The sequence below is a fragment of the Neolamprologus multifasciatus genome, chromosome 8, assembly GCF_963576455.1.
Source record: "Neolamprologus multifasciatus chromosome 8, fNeoMul1.2, whole genome shotgun sequence".
NCBI classification, from domain to species: domain Eukaryota; kingdom Metazoa; phylum Chordata; class Actinopteri; order Cichliformes; family Cichlidae; genus Neolamprologus; species Neolamprologus multifasciatus.
The window spans coordinates 29,483,112-29,507,391 of record NC_140446.1 but is presented as its reverse complement, the minus strand read 5'-3'; the positions used below and the strand labels follow the sequence as shown (position 1 = coordinate 29,507,391).

At 41.0% G+C, this 24,280-nt stretch overlaps 1 protein-coding gene and 1 long non-coding RNA gene across 8 annotated transcripts in view; both read right to left on the bottom strand.

Moving 5' to 3' along the window:
* Window positions 1-24,280, bottom strand: part of LOC146513309 (rho GTPase-activating protein 23-like) — a 71,018-nt gene that overhangs the window by 10,904 nt on the left and 35,834 nt on the right. For 5 of the 7 annotated variants that reach the window (XR_014875845.1, XM_085171331.1, XM_085171330.1 and 2 more), the window contains exons 2-12: window positions 20,399-20,590; window positions 19,472-19,496; window positions 18,872-18,964; window positions 15,697-15,775; window positions 15,524-15,584; window positions 13,669-15,082; window positions 10,637-10,745; window positions 9,132-9,171; window positions 6,431-6,568; window positions 5,381-5,689; window positions 5,239-5,300 (exon numbers count right to left, since the gene is read on the bottom strand). Coding sequence is in view for 6 of the 7 variants with exons in the window: in XM_085171331.1 (XP_085027457.1) it covers window positions 5,239-5,300; window positions 5,381-5,689; window positions 6,431-6,568; window positions 9,132-9,171; window positions 10,637-10,745; window positions 13,669-15,082; window positions 15,524-15,584; window positions 15,697-15,775; window positions 18,872-18,964; window positions 19,472-19,496; window positions 20,399-20,590 (2,522 nt within the window). In the remaining variant the exon portion in view is untranslated. The remainder of the gene's footprint in view (window positions 1-5,238; window positions 5,301-5,380; window positions 5,690-6,430; window positions 6,569-9,131; window positions 9,172-10,636; window positions 10,746-13,668; window positions 15,083-15,523; window positions 15,585-15,696; window positions 15,776-18,871; window positions 18,965-19,471; window positions 19,497-20,398; window positions 20,591-24,280) is intronic. The other 2 variants (XM_085171329.1, XM_085171333.1) reach the window with 1 other exon arrangement.
* On the bottom strand, window positions 110-3,215 carry LOC146513310 (uncharacterized). The gene is made up of 2 exons (XR_014875846.1): window positions 1,682-3,215; window positions 110-1,636 (listed from the first exon to the last, which is right to left on the bottom strand). It is a non-coding gene; the product is annotated as an uncharacterized LOC146513310 (long non-coding RNA).

The following is a 24,280-nucleotide window of genomic DNA, read 5'->3' as shown; positions in this document are numbered from 1 at the left end:
TATGTCAGCCCTCTTTGCAGATATAACAGCTTCACCTCTTCTCAGAACGTTTTCCACAAAGTTTAGGAGTGTGATTTATTCGAGTTATTTGTGACCCTTCTTGCAGAAGCGGATTTGTAAGGACATACACTGATAACGGACACGGAGACTTGGCTTCTCTTTCTAATTCCTCCCAAAGGTGTTCTGTCGAGGTCAGTACTCTGTGCAGGCCAGTCAACGTCTTCCACATCCAAGGGCGTAGATTTGGTTTTGGCATTGGTGGGGACGGATGATTCAACCACTGAACCCTGCCCTGTTTCTTTTTTTTTCCTTTTAGTCTTTGCTCCTTGATAAAAAAAAAGGAGAAACATACTTGCCTACATATGCTATTCTACATGCTTTTAAACCATTTAAAATTACAATTCATAGTTTTACATGTGAAATATATAATGTTAAATTACTATTAAACAAATGACTAAGTATTTTAGACTTTAGTTTACTTCAGCCATATTCCTTATAAATCAGGTGTCATAGAATAATAAAAATAGCTTCAAGTACAGTCATGACAATAAAAGAATATGACTTTAACGACTTAACAACATTACTTCAGTTACACCAACATCTGTTACACATCAGCACTAAGGGAACACTGAATGACCTGGTGGGTTTTGTCCATAAAACTACTCGTCTAAGATTACCACAAAGTAAAAGACCTCTCGGCAAAATTATGCAACATTTTAGGCACACTATACAAACATTGCTGATGAGTCACTCAGTCATGTTTGCAGGGTGAGTGTATTAAAAAAAAAAAAAGGTGCAAACTGCACTACAAGGTGGAATATTTGCAAAATCATGACTACCTCACAATATATTGTCTCAGAAATTAACCCTACGAATATGTCAGTGCCATTAGGATGAAATTATTGTGTCACCAACATTTTAATGTTAGACATATAATTTTAACAGCCTCTGTAAACTAATATCCTGGCTGCTCGAGGCTGCCGTTTTCTCTGACAGTTTCAATCAAAATTAGAAATGCTGCTCTGAGACTGAGAGAACTAATAGTGCTGCCTGTTGTGCAGTTAGTTTCCAAAACACGTTATTCGTGGTTACATACAATTTTAGACTGATGTGGGCCAAAGCCTAGCATAGCCTGTAACGTTATTGTGACACATTTTATGAGTGAACTTGGCTTTAAGTGACTTACAGGTTTCTTTGAAAAACACTTTCTTATATCCAGGTTCTTCCTTTCTGCTGCCTCCTCTCCTCCTCGCAGCGCAGGTTTGCCGCTGCTGAAACTAAAAAGAGCTCCCTGAAAGGCACAGCCAATCACATTGGCCATATTTGTCACATGACGTAGGACTCCAGTAGAGAACGTAATTTAACGCTTTCTGCACCGCTGGGTGAATGAGACGTTGGCAGATCGTTTTTCTTTTCCTTCTATCAGTTTTGTTTTTCTTTACTCGAAGAGATCAAATTATTGGCGGTGACAATTCAATAATCGCTGGATATTGGTGGGGACATGTCCCTTCCGTCCATGCCAAATCTACGCCCTTGTCCACATCCCACTTGCTCATTTATGTCTTTATGAACCTTGCTTTTTGGACTGGTCCAGTTCCCACAAAATTGGGAGAATGAAGTTGTCATGACGTGGACACTCCAGTGACACTTAAAGTAATAGGAAACAACTTTATTAAGTGACCAACACATTTTGGCTTGTGACCTTCATCAGGGTCATAAAATGTCAACGTTTAAATAAAAAACAGGAAACAGAAAAAAATCCAAGTGGACCAATTACACCTTCACATGAAGTTGTCCAAATGGTGTCTGGGTGGCGTGCTGGTTAGGACTGTTGCCTCACAGAAACCTCAGTTTGACTCCACCCTCTGGGCAGGACCTTTCTATGTGTGTTCTCCCCATGTCTCCATGGGTTCTCTCCAGGTACTCCAGCTTCCTCCCACAGTCCAAAGGCATACAATTAGTGGGGTTGCATTAATTGGTGATTCTAAATTGCCCACAGGTGTGAATGTGAGTGCGAATGGTTGTCTGTCTCTCTGTGTTAACCCTGCATCAGACTGGTAGTCTGTACAGGGTGTACCTTGCCTCTCACCCTGTGGTAGCTTGGATAGGCTCCAGTCCTCTGCAAAGTGTAAGAGAATGGATGGATAGTCATGTGGCACTGAGAGTTCCTTTCACTGAAAAACAACCCCACACCATATTCCCCCCTCCACCAGTCAGATAAGTACCATTCCTCTGGCAACCACCAGACTCCTTCATCAGATTGCCAAACAGACAAGTATGATTCTTCACTCCAGAGAACACGTCTCCATTGCTCTAATGTCCAGTGCCGGCGTGCTTTACACTACTGCATTTGATGCTTTGGATTGCACAGTGATCGAATTCTTGGATGCAGCTGCTCAGCCATGGAAACCCATTCTATGGAGCTCTCTACACACTACTCGTGATCAAATCAGGGAGGCCAAATGAAGTTTAGAGAAAGTTGGCACCCTCTATGCACTATGTGCCATCTGCTGACCCTGCTCTGGCCCACCACTCTGTGGCAGAGTTGACGTCTTTGTTATGAAACCAATAACAGTTAACTTTTATTAATTAACAGTTAACAGTTAATTAAAAAGAGCTATAAGAATTATAAACCAATCAAACTATATAGAACCAACTAACATTTTGTTTATTAATCTGAATACCCTGAAATTTTATGATTTAGTTGAATATAAAATGGCACAGATAATGTATAAAGCACAAAATAACTTGCTTTGCCCCAGTACTCAGAAGCTGTTCAAAGTCAGAGAGAGTCAATATGACTTAAGGGGAACAGATTTCTTTAAAAAAAACAAGATAAGGACAAATATAAAGCAGAGATGTGTTTCTGTTAGAGGAGTTAACCTGTGGAATAGTTATGACAGTGATTTAAAAAGGTGTAGTTCATTTTCCTTGTTTAAAAATATGTTTAAAAATAGAGTATTAGAAAAATATATATATCAAGAATGAAAAGAGCAAAAAAAAAAACAAAAACAGAAAACAGAAAACCTCTTGATTCTTTTGCTTTGATGTAGTTACTTACTAAGGTGGTGGTGTTTTTTCTTGTTTGTTTGTTTGTTTGTTTTGTTTTTGCTTTGTTTGCCTTCTCTCACCCCAACCAATCACAGCAGATGGCCCCGCCCCTCCCTGAGCCGGGTTCTGCCGGAGGTTTCTTCCTATTAAAAGGCAGTTTTTCCTTCCCACTGTCGCCAAAGTGCTGCTCATAGGGGGTCATATGATTGTTGGGCTTTTCTCTCTGTATCTATGAAGCGCCTTGAGGCGACTTTTGTTGTGATTTGGCGCTATATAAATGAAATTGAATTGAATTGAATTTTATTATTTGCTTCGAGCCCTGTGTACAGGAGCTGCATGCTAAAAGATCTTTTGTTAAAAGGGTTGGCGTAATAAGCAAATGCTTCAGCCAATACCTTTTGATTAGCCTTGTCTCATGCTTTCTTGCTTTGTGGTAAATCTTTGTTCTGTCTTCACTGAGATATTTGAATGCTAATCAATAAACATATCAATCAATCAATCAATCAATCAAACTGTTGCACAAATGGCAGCCATGCAGGAATTCACTGTGCCCCTGAGAGTGATCCTGTCATGGTCTGGCAGTCCTCGCCAGTTAACCTGCCCGTGTGTTATGTTTTTTCTATCCTCATTGTCAAGGCTCCCCTCCCGGTCCCCGGCTCCCTCCTTTATGTGTATGTGTTTTTGAGTGTGTGCATGTGTTTCCAGAGTGGTGGTTTACGCGCATCATCAGGCCGGAAGGTTATATATATGAAGAGCTGGAGTTTTCACCATTCACACAACGGTCCACGAGCACTGTGTGGGAGTCAGGAGCACCACAACGGAAGCCACGCGTTTTGGAAATTGTCACATTACTATCACTATTCAACTATCTTTACTAGGGATGGGTATCATTTAGGTTTTATCCGATACCGGTGCCAAACCGGTACTTTTGAAATGGTGCTGGTGCTTAAACGGTGCTCAAACCGGTGCTTAAAGATTGGAGAACACAAAATTGGTCCAAAAACCTCTCATGTTCAGCTGTTTTCCACTTTTTCTTTGGTCATTTTAGCCTTTTTGTCCAGGGTGAAGGGAGTATCTGCCATCAAACAAGAAGACAGCCGCATGTAGCTATGATGGTGTTTGCTAGTTCACCTTACATGCGTTAATGTAATAACGTGGTTAGCCTACTCAATGTAAATTACACACGAACAACATGAAGCTACTCACGCAGAGAAGAACGGCTGCTGCTGCATCATCATCATCATCATTTCTGCTACACTGGCAGGGCTAGGGGCCAGGACTCTCCTCTTCGGGTTTTTGGGGGATGTTGCTAACTCCGGGTCCGATAACAGGCAACCCACAAGCAGTAGATGTGCTCGGTGTGAGGTCTTGCAGCAAGATATCAAATACGGCGCATTTCTCGGCTTTTTAAAAAAAAAACGCTATGTGTCGCCAGGTGTTTCATTTGATTCGAGGTGTTACCTCCTTTGACAGCATCACAGTATCAGCTTAAAGCACTTGTTGCAGCTGCTGAGTTTGCATCTTTTGCTGTGAAGTACAGCCAGACTTTTGACCGCTTCGCCTTGGACATTTTAATCTGTAGCTCTGCTCTAAAAGAACGTACGTACCTGGACCCGCCTACTATCCTGGGAAACGTAAAATGATTGGCTAGAATTCAAAGTGTATGACATCTCAGGAAAAAAAAAGCACCGAAATAAAGCACTGAAATGTGCGCTGCTTTTCGGTCTGGTTACTACCGTTTATGTCAGAACCGGTGCCATCATGGATACCGGTACCCATCCCTAATCTTCACTATAAATAAACTCACTCTCTCTTTTGGAAAGTCCTGCATTTGGGTCCCGTTCTTGGCCTGAACCTCACAGACCCATTCTTTCATTCTTTGTAGAAGCAGTCGACATGCCTGTGTACTTGATTTTATACACCTGTGGCCATGGAAGTGATTGGAACACCTGAATTCAATGATTTGGATGGATGAGTGAATACTTTTGGCAATATTTTGGGAAATGCTCTGTATATTCCAAATTCTTTTCATGATGACTACAGTTTTATGTTTTACCTTTTTATTTGTAATTTTGGGAAATTGCAGTTTAAAGTATGATTTGTGGCAATCTTCAAGCCCAGAATTACAGTGACTTCTAATTACTGTAAGGCGCAGACTTTTTACTTAATATAATTATTCATCCTGACCTGTGTTTCTTGTAGTCATTCAGCTTCTTGTTGATGAGAGCCTGTCTTGAGAAACCAATCTCCTATACAGAATGAAAGCCACAAATTAGTTTGGTGTATGTGTTTGTGCAGCCAGTGCCAACTAACAAAATATTATTCATACCTCGTTATCTGTTTTGCTATTCTCCCTAATAACCTTGATCCATGCCAGCATGTCATCGTTATCCTCGGCCTGAAGCAGGTACTCGCAAAAATCCTGCGTGGTCAACCTCAAGGTGTGTTTCCGCTTGGTTTCACTGTAGGCAATGTCAATCAAACAGCAGCGGATGCTGATTGGACAATGTTCAACCTGACCGGGTCCTGCTCCTGCCCCGTGAATCACTGCATCTCGCTTGTCTTTGTAAAGGAAGAGTGATTGGGAGCGGAGAACGGAGAAGGCGCGTCTCCACGGTCGCATACTCCCACCAACTTTCTGTCATGAAGAAAGATGAAGAGAAGGCATAACCTTAAAAAAATGTACCGTTTAGCAACTGAAACTACCTGATTGGCTCGCTGAAACTCATTTCTTCACATGACACTGGAAGGTGTATGTCATATTTTAAAGAACTTAAACATTGAGCCAGAGTTCTTTGCCTGATGCTGGTTTGGCAACATAAAGATGACCTATACAGTATTGCACAGAGTTTTGTTTTGATGCTGTGTCTGATAGGTGTATTAATATATTTATTATCACAGGCAAATACCAAATCAGGATGCACTGTTCAACAGCAAATCTCACAATACAATTATGCTTACTTGAGGGTATATGGAAATTTGCCCAACCAACTTGAAGGAGGCATTTGAAGAGGTGTGTGTGTGTGTTGGTCCATTTGGTGTAACAACTGCAATGAAAATTTAGTTTGCGTTGTTTTCAATAATTGAAAACTCATTCCTGGTGGGTGTTGTTGGTCTTTTCCAGGGCCGATAACGTTTATGTCTTTTGTGGAAAGACTTTCTAGGTGTAGCCAGGAGACAGGTGTTTTCTTTGGTGATCTCAGAAACCCCTCTCTCCTTTTCAGCAAACACTAAGTGGAAAGTCAGAATAAGTGTCCTTACATAAGAGCTGGCCATCTCTTTTTAGTTTGCTAACACCTGGACACGGACAAGCATTAGAAAAGACATCCTGCATAAATGCAGACACAGTGGGGGGTTTTCCTTCTTCTTTGATTTTTACCTTTCCCTTCTCTGTCAGAATCTGTTTGTAGTGCAGCCAGCCCTCCTTGTGAACATCACTGAAGGTGATGATACCCAGCTCAGAGGTGGAGTGGCGCTTGGATCGGGCGTCCTCTTGGGCTTGCAGACTTTCCAAAGACTGAAACACATTGTGGGAGTATTATGTTTCGATCTAACAAGACTGGTCCATCTTCAAAAAGCAGGATGTGGAGACTTTCACTCAGTCTGGCCTTTTCTACATTAAATGCTGTGTGGAGAATCTGACAGTGACAGAAGAACTATCTGGGTTTTTCCTAACCAAAAACCTGATGATGAGCGAAGTGCAGGCTCTGATAAGAACTCTTAACTTTGCCTTCAAGCTTAGGGACAGTTCTCTGTGCAGCACTGCCAGAGCCAAACTGAGTAGAGACATCAAACAAGCCAAGGAGGCCTACAGGAGGAGGATACAGGACCTCCTCACTTATAATAACCTCTAGTATCCAAGCCCTCACCAACTACAAAGGCCAGAGCCCCCCAACCCGTAACAGCGGCCACAAACTCACAAAGGAGATCAACACCTTCTTCACTCGGTTTCTTTGCCCCCCCACCTCGCGGCTCATGCCACTGTTCCCACCTGTCTGAGAGCCCCCATCATCACTCACATCCAAAGACTGGTATAGACAGCCTTATTGACTACAGACCTATAGCCCTCATGTCTGTATTCATGAAGTGTGTTGAGTGGATAGTGTCACAGCACATCAAAAACTCTCTACTCCCCTCCCTCAACCCCCAACAGTTTGCTTACAGAGCAAATCAGTCCACAGAGGATGCCATCACCATCACCCTTCACAGAGCACTGAGCCATCTGGAGAACATGAAGAGCTATGTGTGCATGCTCTTCATGGGCTATCTGGTTGTTAAGTGATGACGTGACGAATCCTACTTCCGGGCCTAAAGTAGTCTGCGTTGAATATGGCTTTTGTGTTGTTAACATGTTTAATGTTTTGTATTTTCTTCTATTTAATCTCAAAAAGCTCCTAAAACAGTCAGTGATCACTGTTGACCTCCCTCGGCTTTTATTACCGCTAATCATTTATTTAAGCTCAGTTTTTAAAACCTTAGGATGTAACTACAGCCCAGCCCATGTAGCAGTATATGAATGATTAACCTCGTATTGTGGATGGATTATCTCAGTTGTTCTTCTGGCTGAAGTTTGGTCCTTTTACAGCATCCTGCTATGCAATTACATTTGTTCCTGACCGCCGAGAACACTCACGTTAACTTTTATCGAGTGGAAGAAAAGTTAGCTTGTTTATATTGTGCTAACATAGCTGTGTCGCTAGCGGTCACGTAGCACATCATTATATACGAGCTAGCCAAACTTCAGTAACCCTACAAACGTCACTGCTGTTTAGTTTTCTGTCTTCATTTATGTTGGAAGTGATAACAGAGCTGTACGTTTTAATTTGTTTCCAAAACCCCGCAGTCAGGACATGCTATATTGTATTTAGATAGAAGCTAGCGAGCTAACTTCCTGCTAACTTCTAACTCCGTTAAATGTCATATATTCAGTTTTCATGGCTGCCTGGATGTTAAACTCAGTTGTTACACCTGGTAGAGCAGAACGCTGATCATTTTATTAAAGATGAAAGACTTTAGACAGTTTTTCAACTCTCAGTAATGCCATAGTGATCGTTTGATATATGGACCTGCAGCGGAGTTTAGGCCCAGACACGGCTAGTGACGTCAGACTTAACAACCGGATAGCTCAGCATTCAACACCATAATCCTAGACATCCTCACCACCAAACTGAACCATCTTCAGATCCCCCCCTGCCACCTGCTCCTGGATCAAAGACTTCCTCACCAACCAGCCTCAATAACTCCATTTCTGGGAACCCACATCTCTGCTGATCTCACCTGGACTCACAACACCAACACTCCGGTAAAGCAGGCCCAGCAGTGGCTGCACTTCCTCTGTGTCTTGAGAAGAATAATCTGGACTAGAAGCTGCTGTTGGCCTTCTACTGCTTGTCAGTGGAGAGTGTGCTTTCCTACTGCCTGGGTGTTTGGCATGCAGGGGTTGCCTACCCTCGGCCATTGCCAGATCCTCCTGTCTCAGGAAAACCAGAGCCATTGCACCCCGCTCACCACCTGTTTGACCCGCTTCCCTCTGGTTGGCACCACAGGTCAATCAGGTCCAACACCTTCAGTCTAACAAGCAGCTTCTTCCCCTGGGCCATTTGGACTGTTGACAAACCCCCACACCCCACTCTGCCCACTCACCTCACTAATCTGAGCCATGGTCTGAGTAACTCCCACCACAGACTCTACTCAGACCAAGTATTTAATTTTCTTTGCACTATTTCCAAGCACTTTGCAACTTGTTCTTCGTGTGCCTTTTTCTTATTTTTGTACATATCCCTCTTGATTGTATATATTTCTCCTGTTTTTTATTTATTCCTGTCAATATTTATATTTTACTCCGGCACAGTTGGTGTGGAGCACCCACAATTTTGTTGTAGATGTACAATAAAAAATAAAGAGCTATTTTACTCTATTCTATTCTATTCTATTCTATTCTATTCTATGCTATTCTATTCTATTCTTATGGAACTTACAAAGACAGTGGTTACTGGGTTCCTGTAAACATCAATGAACTAAATATAGAAAACATATATGACAATATCCAGGTCATGAATTTAGAAATGAGAGTGACTCACCCCATCCGTGAAAAAGCTCTTGACCCTTTTTGGTAGTTTACTGTGGAGCAGACAGCAAACGAGTTACAGATATAGACCGTATATTGCAATAAAATTCAAGTTTTTAAAGTCTTATTGATTACTCTGTATTATTTGGTTGAACTAGAAGATTAACTTGTCCTTTTTTCACAGTACGTCAGACTTGGCATGAATGTTTGCATGAACACTTCATTACTCATTCCTTTCTGATTTCACTATTGTGTCAGAATCACTGGATTCATGATGTTCCGTAAAAAATTTGAATCAGCTCAGACCAATGAGCAAAATTACCTGCACAGAAAAAGTTGTTCAGATCCTTACATGCATATGAAACTGACTGACATCCCATTCTTAAGCCATAACGTTTAATATGATGTCAGCACCATTTGTAGCTATGACAGCTTGAACTTTTCAGGGAAAGCTTTCCACAGATTTTAGGAGTGCATTAATGGGAATCTGTGACCATTCCTCCAGAGGTGCATTTGTGATGTGATGATGGACAAGAAAGCTTGGCTCACAGTCTCTGCTCTGCCCAATAGTTTTCTATTGGACTGAGGTCAGGACTCTATGCAAGCTACTCAAGTTCTTCCACACCAAACTTGCTCATGCACGTCTTTATCAACCTTGCATTGTCCACTGGTGCACAGTCATGTTGGAACAGGAAGGGATCATCCCCAAATTGTTCCCACAAAGTTCGGAGCAAAAAATGTCTTGGTATTCCTTTTACTGGAACTAAGAGAACAAGCCCAACCCTTACAAAATATCCCCCCCCTCTATCAAACTTTACACTTGCCACAATGCAGACAGACGAGTATCTGCAGAAAGCTGGTGACCTCTCCTCACTATGCACCTCACCACCCACTGACTTTTCTCTGTGATTTTCCGTGGCCTACCACTTTGTGGCTCAGTTGCTCCTACTTTGATATAATGCCACTAAAGTTCATTTTATGGTCAAGGAGAGAAAGTGTGTTTGCTGTCCGCTCCACTTCAGGGACAGCCCATTGGCCTGCAGTGAGCTCTGTTGTCGCTTTACAGCGGCTCACAGTTGATTTTAGAATTTCTTTTAATACTTAGGGAGCACTGAGTCCAGACTACATGTCTGAACTAATTGTTAAGTACACTGCTGTTCGCTGTCTTAGCTCATAAGCTCAAAATCTATTCGTTGTCCCTTGTACAAGACTTAAGCCAGTCTGTGGCACCAAGGCTCATTCCAGCTCTGTTAAAAAGTTAACTTCTGTTGACGTACTTTTGTTTTTTATGTTATTATTTATTTCTCTATGACATCAGCTGTGTTTTAATTGTTGTACAATTTGACTTTTACTCTGTAAAAGCCACTTTAACCTCCTGACCTGGACATTCATTTATGTCCTATGTAGTGGACACACAAATCACAAAAAAAGTTCAACTGAGTCTCTGAGGTGGAAAATGGCCTCATATCTGGAACGACACAAAGCCATCAAATTTCATTTCCAGGATTCTTGACTTACGAGAAGACAGGGCTTTCTTCCCTGAAGGTGTTGAGACCCTCATCACAGGATCTGGATCTCTCAGTGGTGATGGCGAGTAGGTAAGAGGAGCGTCGATTTTTAATACTACCTGTAAATACGCAAGGTAAGTCAGAGAGAAAAAGAGGAGGAGACAGAAGCCGAGGTTACAACAAAAAAGCCAACAATTGACTGAGACACTGGTCGATGAGTTAATGAGTAAACACAAAATATATAGTGTGCAGTAAAAAAATACTTTTTATACTTTCACATAGCATGGTATTTTAGCCTGCCATGCTAACAAGGTCGTATGCTAAAACACTGCTTTAGATGTGCAATCTTATTAGACTGAAAGTATGTTCTTCTATAAAGAAGCATGAAGTGATTCAGTGACTCAGTGATGTCTTGTGAAATGTACCTAAAACTCATCGAGAACTCTTTTTAGGCTTGCTTTTGTGCAATTTTTGTTTTGATTTGTTTCTTTAAACATTTTTGATGTGAAGCACTTTGTGATATTTATCTCGTTCTTAACATTACTTAAGAGTCTAATCTAGAAACATTTTTTCACAAGAAGCTACACTTGTTACACATTGTGTCAAACACTTGTGACACAATAATAAAGCGACCATTACTACTGGATTAGATAATTATTTGCAACAATATGGATACAAACTGTCTTCACCTCAGCTGACACACTTCATCACACACCACTGCTGCAGACAGACAGGCACTCTCCTCCCCTGAGTAGCAGCTGAACCCATGAACAGGAGTTGATGTTCGCATCACTGAATAACACTTAATGGGGTCAGTAAAGCTCCTGTTGTAACAACAGTGAGTCATAAATAGAATCACTAAATGTCAGCCTGGTCGGCACACACAGCAAACATGGGTTTTTAACGATGATCAGTTATTCACTAGCCATGTTAGCTGTCTTTTAAATTTTATCAAAGTAGCAGCTAGTTGCTATGGCTAATAATAAAATGTTATTTGTTCCAGTGAATCTATATGCATGACAATACTGACAAACAATGTGGTGTTAGGGAGACTTTCCTGATTCCAACATTTTGTTTGGGCTTTTTTTGTTTGCTGCCAGGAGGATCTTAAAACAGTATTTGTTGGTAAAAAAAAAATCTTTGAGTTAAGCAGCAAAAATGTTTTAATTCAGCCTCATTGTTAGGTATGTTCAGTTTAAGATGGTTTATTGTCAGGCATTTTTTGTGTAGGCTGAAAGGCAGGAAAACTGGAAAATCACCCATGGAAGCTTTTTTTTTCATTCTTATTGTTGAGTCATGAACACGACCTTAACTGAGGCAAGCGAGGCCTTTTTGAATTAACATGGCGGTCTGTTGCAAACGTCATAGATTGCTTAGAGTCAGACCTACTTTTTAGCTGTTGTTTTTTTTTTGTGTCTTCTTGTTTCAGCAAAAGTTACCATCTGTTATGATTCGGCACCTCTGATACAGCGCATCTATGCAGCAGTGCATGCAGGACTGGTCAGCGCTTTGTTTTTTCAAACTTGTGAAACCAGACGAGCCAACAGCACCGGAGGGCTACGCGATCTTCAGAGCCAGGTATAATGCACAGGAGCGTGGCAAGATCCACGGAAGAATGACTTCACACAATTTAAATCATTTATTTAAATATCACATTTAAAAATGTGATATTGTGATATCATTGCTGTTGTCCCACGATACCTGTGGAATCGAGGATTGTTGTAAAACAAAAACAGTGTTGAGTAAAACTAGACCTCGAAAGAGGAGATACTAGCAGCTGGTGATGTGCAACCTAAATGTAAACACGACTCTTGTGTTTGCTAGTTGCACTCCATATGATAGGAAGAGCAGATGATGGATGAAAGCTACTGATGCTGATGGGCTTTAGGCAGCTGGGTAAAAGCTCGACCATGATTCAACATCACAAAAACCATTTTTCAGTTTCAATTTTGTGACAATTATGTGACAATATTGTGGCTCCTGTAAAGCCTGAAAAGGTAAGAGGTTAAGTTTCTTCACTTATTATTGAATTTAACTGTAAAGCAGTTATTTTAGATTTTTACTTCATTTTTCAGGGGGAACAACCAACCAACCAACCAACCAAACAAACAAAAACCTACCTAAGTAATTTTTAGGCCTACATTTGATTCATGCCTTGCCACTAGGTGTAATACTGCAAATAGTAATAGGCAGTGTGTAACTCATTAAAAAAGGGTGAAAATAAATGCCCTGTATTTATTTATCGTGGCTCAAGAGTTGGGAGTTCACCTTGTAATCGGAAGGTTGCCGGTTCGAGCCCCGGCTTGGACAGTCTTGGTCGTTGTGTCCTTGGGCGAGACACTTCACCCGTTGCCTACTGGTGGTGGTCAGAGGGCCCGGTGGCGCCAGTGTCCGGCAGCCTCGCCTCTGTCAGTGCGCCCCAGGGCGGCTGTGGCTACAATGTAGCTGCCATCACCAGTGTGTGAATGGGTGAATGACAGGTTGTGTAAAGCGCTTTGGGGTCCTTAGGGACTAGAAAAGCGCTATACAAATACAGGCCATTTACCATTTTACCATTTACTCACACATATAAATGTGACCTGGTGCTCCATGCTGCAAATGTCAGTGAAACATTGTTGTTTTTTTTGTTTTTTTTTACTATATTGACAAAAATACTTTTACTGCAACTTTTCTTGAAATATTGTGATATAATTTTGATAAATGGTAAAAGGACTGGCACTCACAGTGCTTTTGAGACAATGCTGCTGAGCTATTTGCCTAGCTGACAGGATCTTAAAGATTATTTGTGCCTTCAGTTGCATTTTTTGTAAGTTTTGTGAACTAACCCTCAAGTTGTAGTTTGATTAGATCTCTTTGATATATTTTATTTCTCTCCATCTGTCAGCAGACTAGACAAGAAATGTTGAGAATAATGAATAATGACATAAAATAGCACTTTTAACATTGTTGTAAATATCCAATTTAAAAGCATTCATTATAACCTTTAAATTTGTTACAATCTGACACCGTATAACTATGCAAGTTTGAGGAAAGGTTACTAACCTATGAAGGGAATAAAGGATAAGGAATCAAATACATTCTGTGCCAGGTTGCCGCTGGACCTGCGGTTGGGAATAGTCTCTGCAGGAACAGGAGAGGTGCAGAGTGTCAAATCAGGCAGCTCTGTGGACTCCACAGGTGTGTTGTAGTTCGAATGTTGCAGAGTCTGAATGGCTGTATGACGACCTGGAGGCAGCTTCTGCCTTAGGACCACCTCTTGAGTCACAGATACAGGGGAGATGACTTCTCGGTGCTCCCCAAACTCCATTATCTCCTCCTCTGATGCAGACTGAGGGGTAATGAACTTGGACCCTACATCAGTATCAGCAGGGCTGTCTCTGGTGGCAGGCCTCCAGTCAAGGTGAGGGCTGCTGTAGCCAGGCTCTCTAAAGGAGTGGGCTTGCTGAAAGACATGACCAGCTTTGTGGGAAAAAGTAGGGCTGTAGCTTTTGTAGCCCACTTGCTCTTCCTCTCTTCCTCTCCTTTTCTGGGGCTCTGCTACTTGCTGACCTGACTGTCTCTCACTGGGAGGCCCTGTAGAAGAAGTTGTGATAGATGATTTTCCTGTGCTTTGGTGCTGAGGTTCTGAGGTTCTCGGGTCTTTCTGTATGTTGAATTTTATCATGTTGGAGCTTTGTGAAGTCTGTTCAGAATGTGCACTGACCAGAGCGGAGGCTTGGGCCAGTGTTTCCATAGAACGTCCGTAGTTGTGCTCATATTCGGCATAGGCTGCCAGCAGGGTCTCTGAACAGGACTTCTTTGCTGGTCCTGATGAACTACCACAGCTGCTGAACCAACAGGAATAGTGGGCAGCAGCAGCTGCTTGGTGATGCAGGAAGGTTTCTCTTCTCCGTTGCTCTAAAGAAGCCACAGCAGTAGCTGATGGTTTGGGAGTAACTGTTAAGCCCAACCCCAGCTCAGCTAAATAATCCTGAGATATACTGCGATACTGGGGTGAGATGCATTCTGTGCCATGATTGTGGCTATAGTCTGACAGTGCCTGGTGGTAGAGGGTGCCAACATGACAATGGGCAGGAGCTTTCCGAGGTGGAGGTAGAGTTGCAGAAGCGATGGCTGCATTGTGGTTAACAAAGTGAAAGTCCAGCGCGGTAACGGCAGATGAGGACCGTCCGCGGTGTCCCCCCAATGGGGCAAATCGAACGCTTGGATCCTCAGGACTCCTAAACCAACACTCAGGGGGAGTAGAAGCAGCAGGGCGGCGGTTGTCTAATGGTGGGGTGACAGGGCTGGTTCGACACTGCCAGTTGTCAAGGGAGCTGTAAATGTTGCGGCTAGTCTGTGAGGAAGTAGAGCTGGGCTTGTTTGACGGATAGTAAGGAGGTGGTGGCTCTGGGAGGTTTCGGGCTTTACCTGAGTATGGCTCATTGCCTTTCATGTAGGCATCCTTGGAGTATGCCTGAGGACAGCAGGGGGGAGGAGACAATGTAAAATCGAAATACAGGATGAACAGCAGGGATAGCAAGAGGGCAGAGTCAGTCAGGATGCACTATGCAGCACTTTTTCTGGCTTTTTGTCTGTAAATCTTTACCGTACAACCAACATTGGAACCCAGCTTGTAAAACTTCAAAGCATTTTCAACAGGTTCTTTGTTGGGTGATCTATTTTTATCTCATCCCCTTCTCTTTTAGCAGAATTAATTAATTACACAGTTACCTGTGCATGCCAGCTGATAATGAAGTCCTTTCTGTCCATGCACAAACATTTGAACAGTTTCCGAATGAACTGAAGCAGAAATTTAAACCCCTGTTGTTACACTGATGGCTAGCTCACTGATGGTTACACAAGTCACAAGGGAAAAGAAGAGAAGAAGAGAATATTAAAGAAAGACTATACTCACACTTACCAACTGCAACACATCCTCATCTTTTGGCATAATAGAGAGCTCCAGAATGTTTTCACTACAAAAAAATAATAAAATAAAAAATACCATAAAAATTAGTCTAATCCTTGATAAAGAATTTAGATGTAATCAATGAGATGTAAAAAAAAAAAAAAAAAAAAATCTCCAACCTGTTTTGGATGAGTGCTATAACCTGAGAGTAGGTTTTCCCCAGAACGCTCTGCCCATTCACCTTCACCAGTCTGTCCCCTGGAAGACACAAAGGCACACACACTAAGAGAGGAAAGGAAAATAAAAGTTGCATGCACAGGGTGTGTGGTTGGGTTACTAAAGGACCTAAAGTGTTCCCAGAAAATATCTCCCACACTATTAGACCACCAGGCTGAACCATTAACACGAGGCAGGATAGATCATTGCTTTCATGTTGTTTAAGCAAAATTCTCAGATCAGGCAACATTGTTGCAATCTTCTGTTGTCCAATTATGGTGAGCTCATGCCAAAGCATCAACTCCCTGTTTGTAGCTGACAGGAATGGTGCACAGTGTTGTCTTCTGCTGCTGTAGTACAGCTGCTTCAAGGTTTTGCGCATTTCGAGATGCTCTTTTGCATACCTTGTTTTAACGAGTGTTTATTTGAGTTACTGCAGTCCCAACATCTCAACCCAGTCTAGCCATTCACCACTTTTTCAAACATTGGCATTAAACTCTCTAGTTGTTGTGTGGGAACAGTTTCTGATTGTCCGCCGTTCAAATTTCAGCTAATGGTCTTGACCGTATCCACATGCCTATGTGCTGTTGTTGTTTTTACGTTAGCAATCAGTTGAACTGTGGCACTTGGCAAATGTCTTAGTAGTGTGTATATAGCACTCCTCTAGTCTTACTAACCACTCAAAGGGCTTTAGACGACATTTATTTGCATCAAATAGGTAAATCTACTGGTTCTTATATATAGCACTTTACTGGCTTCTACCTGAGCACTCAAAGCATCCAAGATGCCTCACTCACCCATTCATACAAGAACTATATTTCTATGATTAAGTGCTTTCTATCTATATTTCACACAGATATTGTCATGGTCCCCATGTCTGCCCAGCCGGCCCCGCATGTCTACATGTGTTTTGTATTCTTTCTCTCCCTCTCTCTCCTCTCTGCCTGGGCGGAGCTCACTGCGGGCTCCCGCCCTTGGCCCACACACCTGTTTGCGATTAGCTGTCATTACCTGTCCACTATTTGAGGCTGGGACGCAGAGCCTCTCGTCGCTGGATGATTGTGTGAGACACGTTAGTGATCCTCTCAGCTCCCGTGAATTGCTTAAGTGTTTTGTGACGTGTTCTCTCTCTTGTGTGATAGTTTTCCTCCCCGGACTTGTGACCATCCTGCTGTGCGAACGTGTGTGAGTTTGGGCGTGAAGACGAGAACGAGTGTGAGAGAGCTTCCCCTTGGACCTTTGGAACCCTGGATTTCCCCCCTCACTGTATATATTCTGCACTGGTGTCATAAATAAACTGTGTTTGGAAATGCTTGAGTCCCTGCGCCCTGTGCTTGAGTCCCTGCTATCGACCGTGACAGAGATGGATATATCAAAAAGCAACTTAAAAATATGTGGCATGCAGACTGGAGCAGGCAGGGACTGAAACACCAGCCTTCTACTCAGTAGATGACCTGCTCTGCCTCCTGAGCTACAGCCACCCAAATTTGGTAACTTTTGATCCCATTTATTCATTGATAGTGTGTTATTAGTCTCTGAACTTTTTCAGTCTTACTACTCTATATTACAAAGACAGGTAAAGACAAGAAATTTTAATCTGTCCATTCATCCATTTTCTTCCACTTATCCAATTCAGTTTGATGAGTGGACTGCAGGCTATTCCAGCTGCCATACTGTGAGAGGCGGGTATACCCTGGACAGGTTGCAAGTATTTGCAGAGCTAACATAGAAAGAATGACAACCATTCACATTCACACCTATTTGTAATTTAGACTCAGGAATTGACCTAATATCACTGACTGCACATCTTTGGACACTGTAGTTCTCTGTCTTTCTGTTCTTGACATTGTTCCAAATACAAATTTAACATATACATGATATGATAACATACACATATAGGTGTGAATCTGTCATAAAATTACATTGTTATATGTTATTATAATAATTCAGTTTTAGATTATACCATAATCTTTTAATAAGATTTATGACTATGCCAGTAAATTTTATCCATGTTGACATGTATGACCCCAGACAGATAGGTCCAAGACTAAACAACTATTCAGATCGTTACTGAGAATAGATCTGAATAGTTTTATAGGCTAATGATCGTGTACTTCATTCTATTGTCAAAGCTAGTGGTCGGCTATTATCGCATATTTTGGCTGGCTGTATTAAGATGTTGTAATTAGGGCTGGGTATCGTCACTGATTTGATTGACTGATTGAATTCTGATTCACAGTGTCCCGATTCGATTCAATTCACTTCAATTCAATTCACTTAAATTTTGACTCGAACAGTTAGAAATATTATAATTATGATTATTTATCAGTACATATCCATAATTTTATATCTATGTAAAAAACAAAGCTGATGCTCATGAGACTTCATCAGAGGTCTTTGTCTCAAAGTAACTGACGATAAAACACAGAAAAACATGAAGGAGATTTTCCTGCCCTGTCTTTTTATAGCAAATAACCTTAAAAATATTCTGCAGTATATTGTGCATATGAACATTACCTGATGCTGCTGAAGTGAAGCAGAACTAAGGTTCAAAGGTTTTATTAGAGACACAGCTAAGAGTTTTATAATTAGGTATAATTTGTAAAAGCTCAAATTTCTTCCGTACAGCAAGTATTCTTTGAACAGCAGAAGTTTGAGGGTAATAACCAAGCACATAATGGAGGAAACAGAGATTTTTGATGGTAAACTAGTGTTGAAATAAACTGAGAGAGAGCTGTACAGGAAGTGTGATGGACTGATGACGATGTTCTTCTGCTGCTGGTTCAGTGAATTTTGGTCGGAGAGTGACGAAACCTACAGCTTCAGAATCTGCGAGATGTCCCAGCGGCATGTCTGCGTATGTGCTGTTGGGTTGCGCTGTGTGTTTACATGTTTTTGCCGAATCCATTACCTGCTCTTTAATCGTTTGCTGTTTTAGCTGCTTGGTGTTTGTTGAAATAGTTTTGTGAGCTGGCCTTTCTGGCAAAATACATTTATATTAGATTGGAACAGACAATCCAAAAACATAATGCCTCTAACCAAAGCTGTTACCGTCTGTTTTTAGGTAGCTGGAAATTTCACATTTTTAACCACAGAATGAAGTGTGTAATTCATGTTGTGAAGATGCATGTATCCTACCTGTACACAGTCCAGCTTGATGGGCAGGACCATTTTCTTTCACACTCTTCACGAAGATCGTGTCCATTGGCTCCAACCAAGACCTCTGGCAACCTGGTTAAAGTACCATTAAAGCCCACAGTGTTATATCAGATCTAAGTAAATGTAAAAACAAACAAAATAAACCCGTATCCTCATTGTTTGTTGTTTGGGGAGCTGGTCTCCTAATAATTGGAAGGTTGGTGATTTGATCCTTGGCTGCCCCAGTCTGCATGTCAAGTATTCTTGGGCAAGACATTAACCCCTAGTTGCTCTCTAATGGATCACATGTGTGTGAATGTTGCACTTAAGCAGAGAAATACAATGTTGCACTTAAACTTCTATGAATGGGTGAATGAGGCATGCTGTATAAAGCGCTTTGAGTGCTCTAGGAGAGTAGTAAAGCGCTATATAAGATCCAGTACATTTACCACATTACAAAACATAACACAATAGGGGCCCAAGGACATGTTGAGTAATATTGATGTGATTCATTATATAAATCCGACCCCCCTGTAAATGTGTAAACATTTGGAAAAAAATGGGGGGTTGATTAAGTTAGCAGAAACAGCAAACACCTACCTTTTCCATTTCCATTCTCTTCATCCTGTGAAAGAAACAGGGCAAGTGTTAAGATAAGAAAGACCACAGGGCACTGCTTCACATCTGGCTGCTGCTTTTCTGCCTCCATGGCATTCTGCCTGAGTTTCCCATAAACACACTCACACATTAACATGCTGCTTTCTGTCAGTTCGATTGGTGGTCTAATTGGTCCACGTCGGGCTTTTGATACTATGCTGAATTATTTGATTCTTGACCTTGGCACCTAAAGCCCTCTGTAAATACAATGCTGCTACACCACACAAAAATGGCTAAACAATAAAAAATGTTCTAAATAAATTACTACTACTACTAATAATAATGATAATAATAATAAACGCTGATTTAGTATTTTAGGACTCCTCACTCCCCGTTTGCCACTTACCAAATGACATTAACATGATATTAATGATGTCTGTTAGTAGCTAAGAGAATGTCACTAGTCCTAATAAGCTAAAAAAACAAAAACAAACCCAAAACAAACAAGGTATATGATATAGGTATATGAGGTTGAGTTATTCAGATTCAGATTTTTTTGATTCCAGAAAACAATCAGTGCAAGAGAAGTTGCTAAATGTGCTAGAATAACATAGGTAGTCTTACCAGAATGTTCAATAGTTGTTCCACACCTCATAAGTTAACAAAGTTTTATTTAACAAAATTCGATTGACCCTGTGAGCTCAGATTATTGTCAGGAAACCCCAATCCTAAATAACCCTAGGCAATCAGAATATGGAGTGTTGGTTTCAATTCTAACATACATCAAAATATATTCACATTTTATTAATAACAAGTCAGTTTTGCCATTTTTCAAAATATGGCTTAGACCTCAGAGAGTTAATGTAATGCAGATTTCAAATACAAGAAAAGTTCAAAGTTCAAGTGCATCTAATGAAAGCAGTATTTTACCTTAAGGTTATTGAGGAAGGACTTTGGTGGGTAGACAATAAAATGCCGCAGAGTAAAGCCAAATCCCTGCGAGTTCTTCTGCAGAAAAATTGTCCGTGGGCCGTGCCACAATACGCCCTCCACCTCGCTTGATGATAGTGGCCGACACCTGTTCTCATTGGATGACAATATGCCATCTCTCTTCTCTTTAGCCTATAGAGGAGATGGAATAAATGTTTAGATCAGTAATCATTAGCTTCTCTTTTTCTCTTAAAAGGAAATCAAGACGGATGAAATGTTACTATGTGAACTTTGAAGTGATGTTTATCACAAGTATCATTTTCAGGCCACAGAGTTGAACACATTTAAGGAAGCGTGAGTTGGTGGATGCGGGTGGTTCAGTAACTGAGGACACTGCCTGATCTGACCATTATAAAATCCAACCAATTGCAGGATGCATCATAGTTTTAACAAATAAACTTTACCAGTGACCTCACATATGATTCCACTTTTTACTTCCAGCCAACAATGGAAGAGTTAAAAATATATGCCTATAAATAAGTCCTGAAACAACAGGAACATATCAGGGCTTGTAAACACACATCTGGAAAATAAGATAAACAACTGACAAAGGAGGTAAAGGGTTCAGAAAGTGAAACGTTTTACATTCTACATTTCTCCAGGACTGTAGCCCAACATCAAATCAGTTCAAGCAGGCGATGCACTGTGTGTACTACATGATGTTTACGGTTCATAAGGATATCCTGTATGTAAACATGCCTGGCCACTAAAGGTAAAATACACATCATCATTTGATTGTTAGGTTTGGGGAAATGAGTGAGAGCGTAGCAGATCATCTGATGCAACGTCTATTTGGCAGAAAGTGTAACTGAATATAGAGATAAGTTTAGGTGATTACCAATGATTTCCATTTACTGCTAAACACATTGGAAAGGTCACATGGAAATTTTTCACAGAAGACAGTGATGGTGATGGCGATTTTATTTAGTTTCATATAAGAACTGGAATGTAATAACTGTTATATGCATATTTTAAAGTCAATGCAACACTAGCACACTCTACAGCACTGAGCAGGTAGTTTCTGCTCAGGGCTTTCAATTGTTCACAGCCTTTCAGAACTCTGCCATGACAGAACAACAACAACAATAATAATAACTATTTGTGTAGCACTTTTAAACACAAAAGCACTTCACAGTTTAAAAAAAAGCCACATACAGAAGTTAAGTAAACATGTTCAAACATACAGTCAAACATTCTTCCAACATACACGCAAACAGTTGCAAACTATAACCAAAAACAAAAGGGAAACGATTAAGGAAAGGTTAAGGACTGCTGAAAATTGGGTTTCAGCAGTCATTTTAAACAAATAACAGAGTCAGCCAAGCTGGTAACTGATCTCCTCTGATTGTAAAATTAGAGTGAGGGACAGTAAGAAAAGCCCTGGTTAGAGGATCAGAGAGGCTGGCTGCAGTGAAGGTCTCAGACGTTCTGCTGCTTAATCAGGGGCCTATCACTGTAGAGCTTTATCTCACTGGAAGTCAGTGAAGGAATCCGAGAATAGGTGTAAGGTATGCTATGAACCTGTAAACTTTAACACTAAAACTCCTGATTATTACTGGGTTGTAGTGGAGACACAGCTCTTGTTGGTGGCCATGATTATCAACATGAATATTCAATGGCTCAGTTTGATGCAGAAGCTGAAGTTTGTTTTCTGCACAAGTTTTAGTGAACCTGCAGAGGAGTACAAATGGTCAAAAGTCTTTAGGTGATCTAAGCAAAGCAATTGCACTGGAACTTGTTCACAGATGGACAAAAAAAATCACCCATCTAAAAGACTGAATTTAAGTAATTCCAATCACTTCCATTGGCCACAGGCAATGTTCCCTCTAAGCTGCGCACTGCTGGCACGGTCTCTGCGCACAGAAAATCTGCGTTGCGCACAAAAAAAAATCTAACCTGAATTGAAATTAAAATTAATACTTTAACAATTCTGTTTTGCAGTGTTAGTCAGTGACTGGCTGCTCCTGTATGGGATTAGAACGATGTCACCTTATCCCATAGTCCAGCCAATCATGCGATTCACATTCGTATATACGCAGCTAATCAAGGTGGTTGACAGGCTATGACAGCGTCCTTATGTGCCGACACCGGAGTTTTAGCTAGCAAAGCAGTGTGGCTGATGTGGAGTGAAGCCACGTTAATGACAACGTGTACAACCATTGGAGATGTGAGCAGGACAGACGGAACAACTGACGGACAAAGTGTGGACTTTATACCAGTTTTTAAATTGTGTTGATCGGCCACGTAAAACCAGAGTTATGATAAAAATATCTGCAATGTTTGTTTTTCTTCCTGAATACTGTCGTCGTTTATATTTACTGGAAGAAGAAACAGCAAAGGAAAGGAAAGCGCAAAAACAGCCTCCCTCCCCCAGCCTTTCCTATTGGTCGAAAAATGTACCATGTCGACTAATCAAAACATGATATGGCAACATGGCATTTAGTTGTTTAGGAAGGGGGAAGTTTTAGGAGTGACGGCGATGTTTTGAGATGTGAGCACAAATCTTGTGTAGTTAGTGTGTAGTTAGTGTGTAGTGTGGTCAATAGTTTTGTTGTGTGTGTCAGAACAATGAGGCGACTGCTGAATGTTACAGGTGTTACAGCAGTGATACATCTGCTGTTGTCAGGCCCACAGGTATCAGGCTGTTCACTCCTTTATCTCATAGTGGACAGAAATTATTTTTTGGAGTGGCACAAAAATTTGTGTGGCATCAAATTTAATGCAGAACAGCTGATTGTTCTGTAAATAGTTTGAAATGTTTATTTAAAAAACGCGTTGGCTACATTTTTAGATAAACAGGTGCAAAAAACTTTGTTGTTTGCATAACTCAGTTACTTGGTCATTATATACTGTATTTTGCAGACAGAGAGTTACAGACTCTCTCCCAGACCACAGACTCATAATACAAGTCAGAGCTTTATAAAAAAAAAAAGGAAGTTGTTTTTTCAAAATTGGAGTTCAAGATATTTTTACTTCCAGTAGTGTTAACATATTACAAAGGTCATGAACAAGATTTTTTTTTTAAATTTCCATTGTAAGTGGGATAAAGCACTTAATTAAAAGTAGTCTAACATAAATGTAAATGCTGTAATTTGATTATTTTAATAAACCATGTGACTTGGATGGATTCGATGCTGGTGTGACCACAGTGGTCCAAGTGTCCGCTCAGGGAGTTTGTGTGTTCGCTCAGACACATGAAAAATTAGAGGGAACATTGGCCACAGGTGTATAAAACAAAGCACCTGTGTAAACTGCTTCTACCAACATTTGTGGAATTCACTGAGCTCTCAGGATCTGCCACCTGTGCAACAAGTCTAATTGTGAAATTCCCTTGATAATAAATATTTCACAGTCAAGTTGGGAATGACAGCAACTCACCCATTAATTCAATTCAATTCAATTTAATTTAATTCAATTCAATTGTATTTATATAGCGCCAAATCACAACAACAGTCACCTCAAGGCGCTTTATATTGTACAGTAGATCGTACAATAACAGATACAGAGAAAAACCCAAAAATCATATGACCCCCTATTAGCAAGCAGTTTTCCGACAGTGGGAAGGAAAAATTAAGAGGTGGGTGGTGGGTTTCCATGGCCGAACAGCTGCATCAAAGCCTTACATCACCAAACGCAATGCAAAGCGTCAGATACAGTTTTGTTGCCACATATTCTCTGGATTGACGAATCACACTTCCCCATCTGGCTATCCAATTAATACATATAATAATCTATTTTCACAAGTTAGGTTTGTCCCTTAGTTTCAGTGAAAGGAACGCTTAGCGCTTCAGCATAGCAAAACATTTTCGACAATTTCAAGCT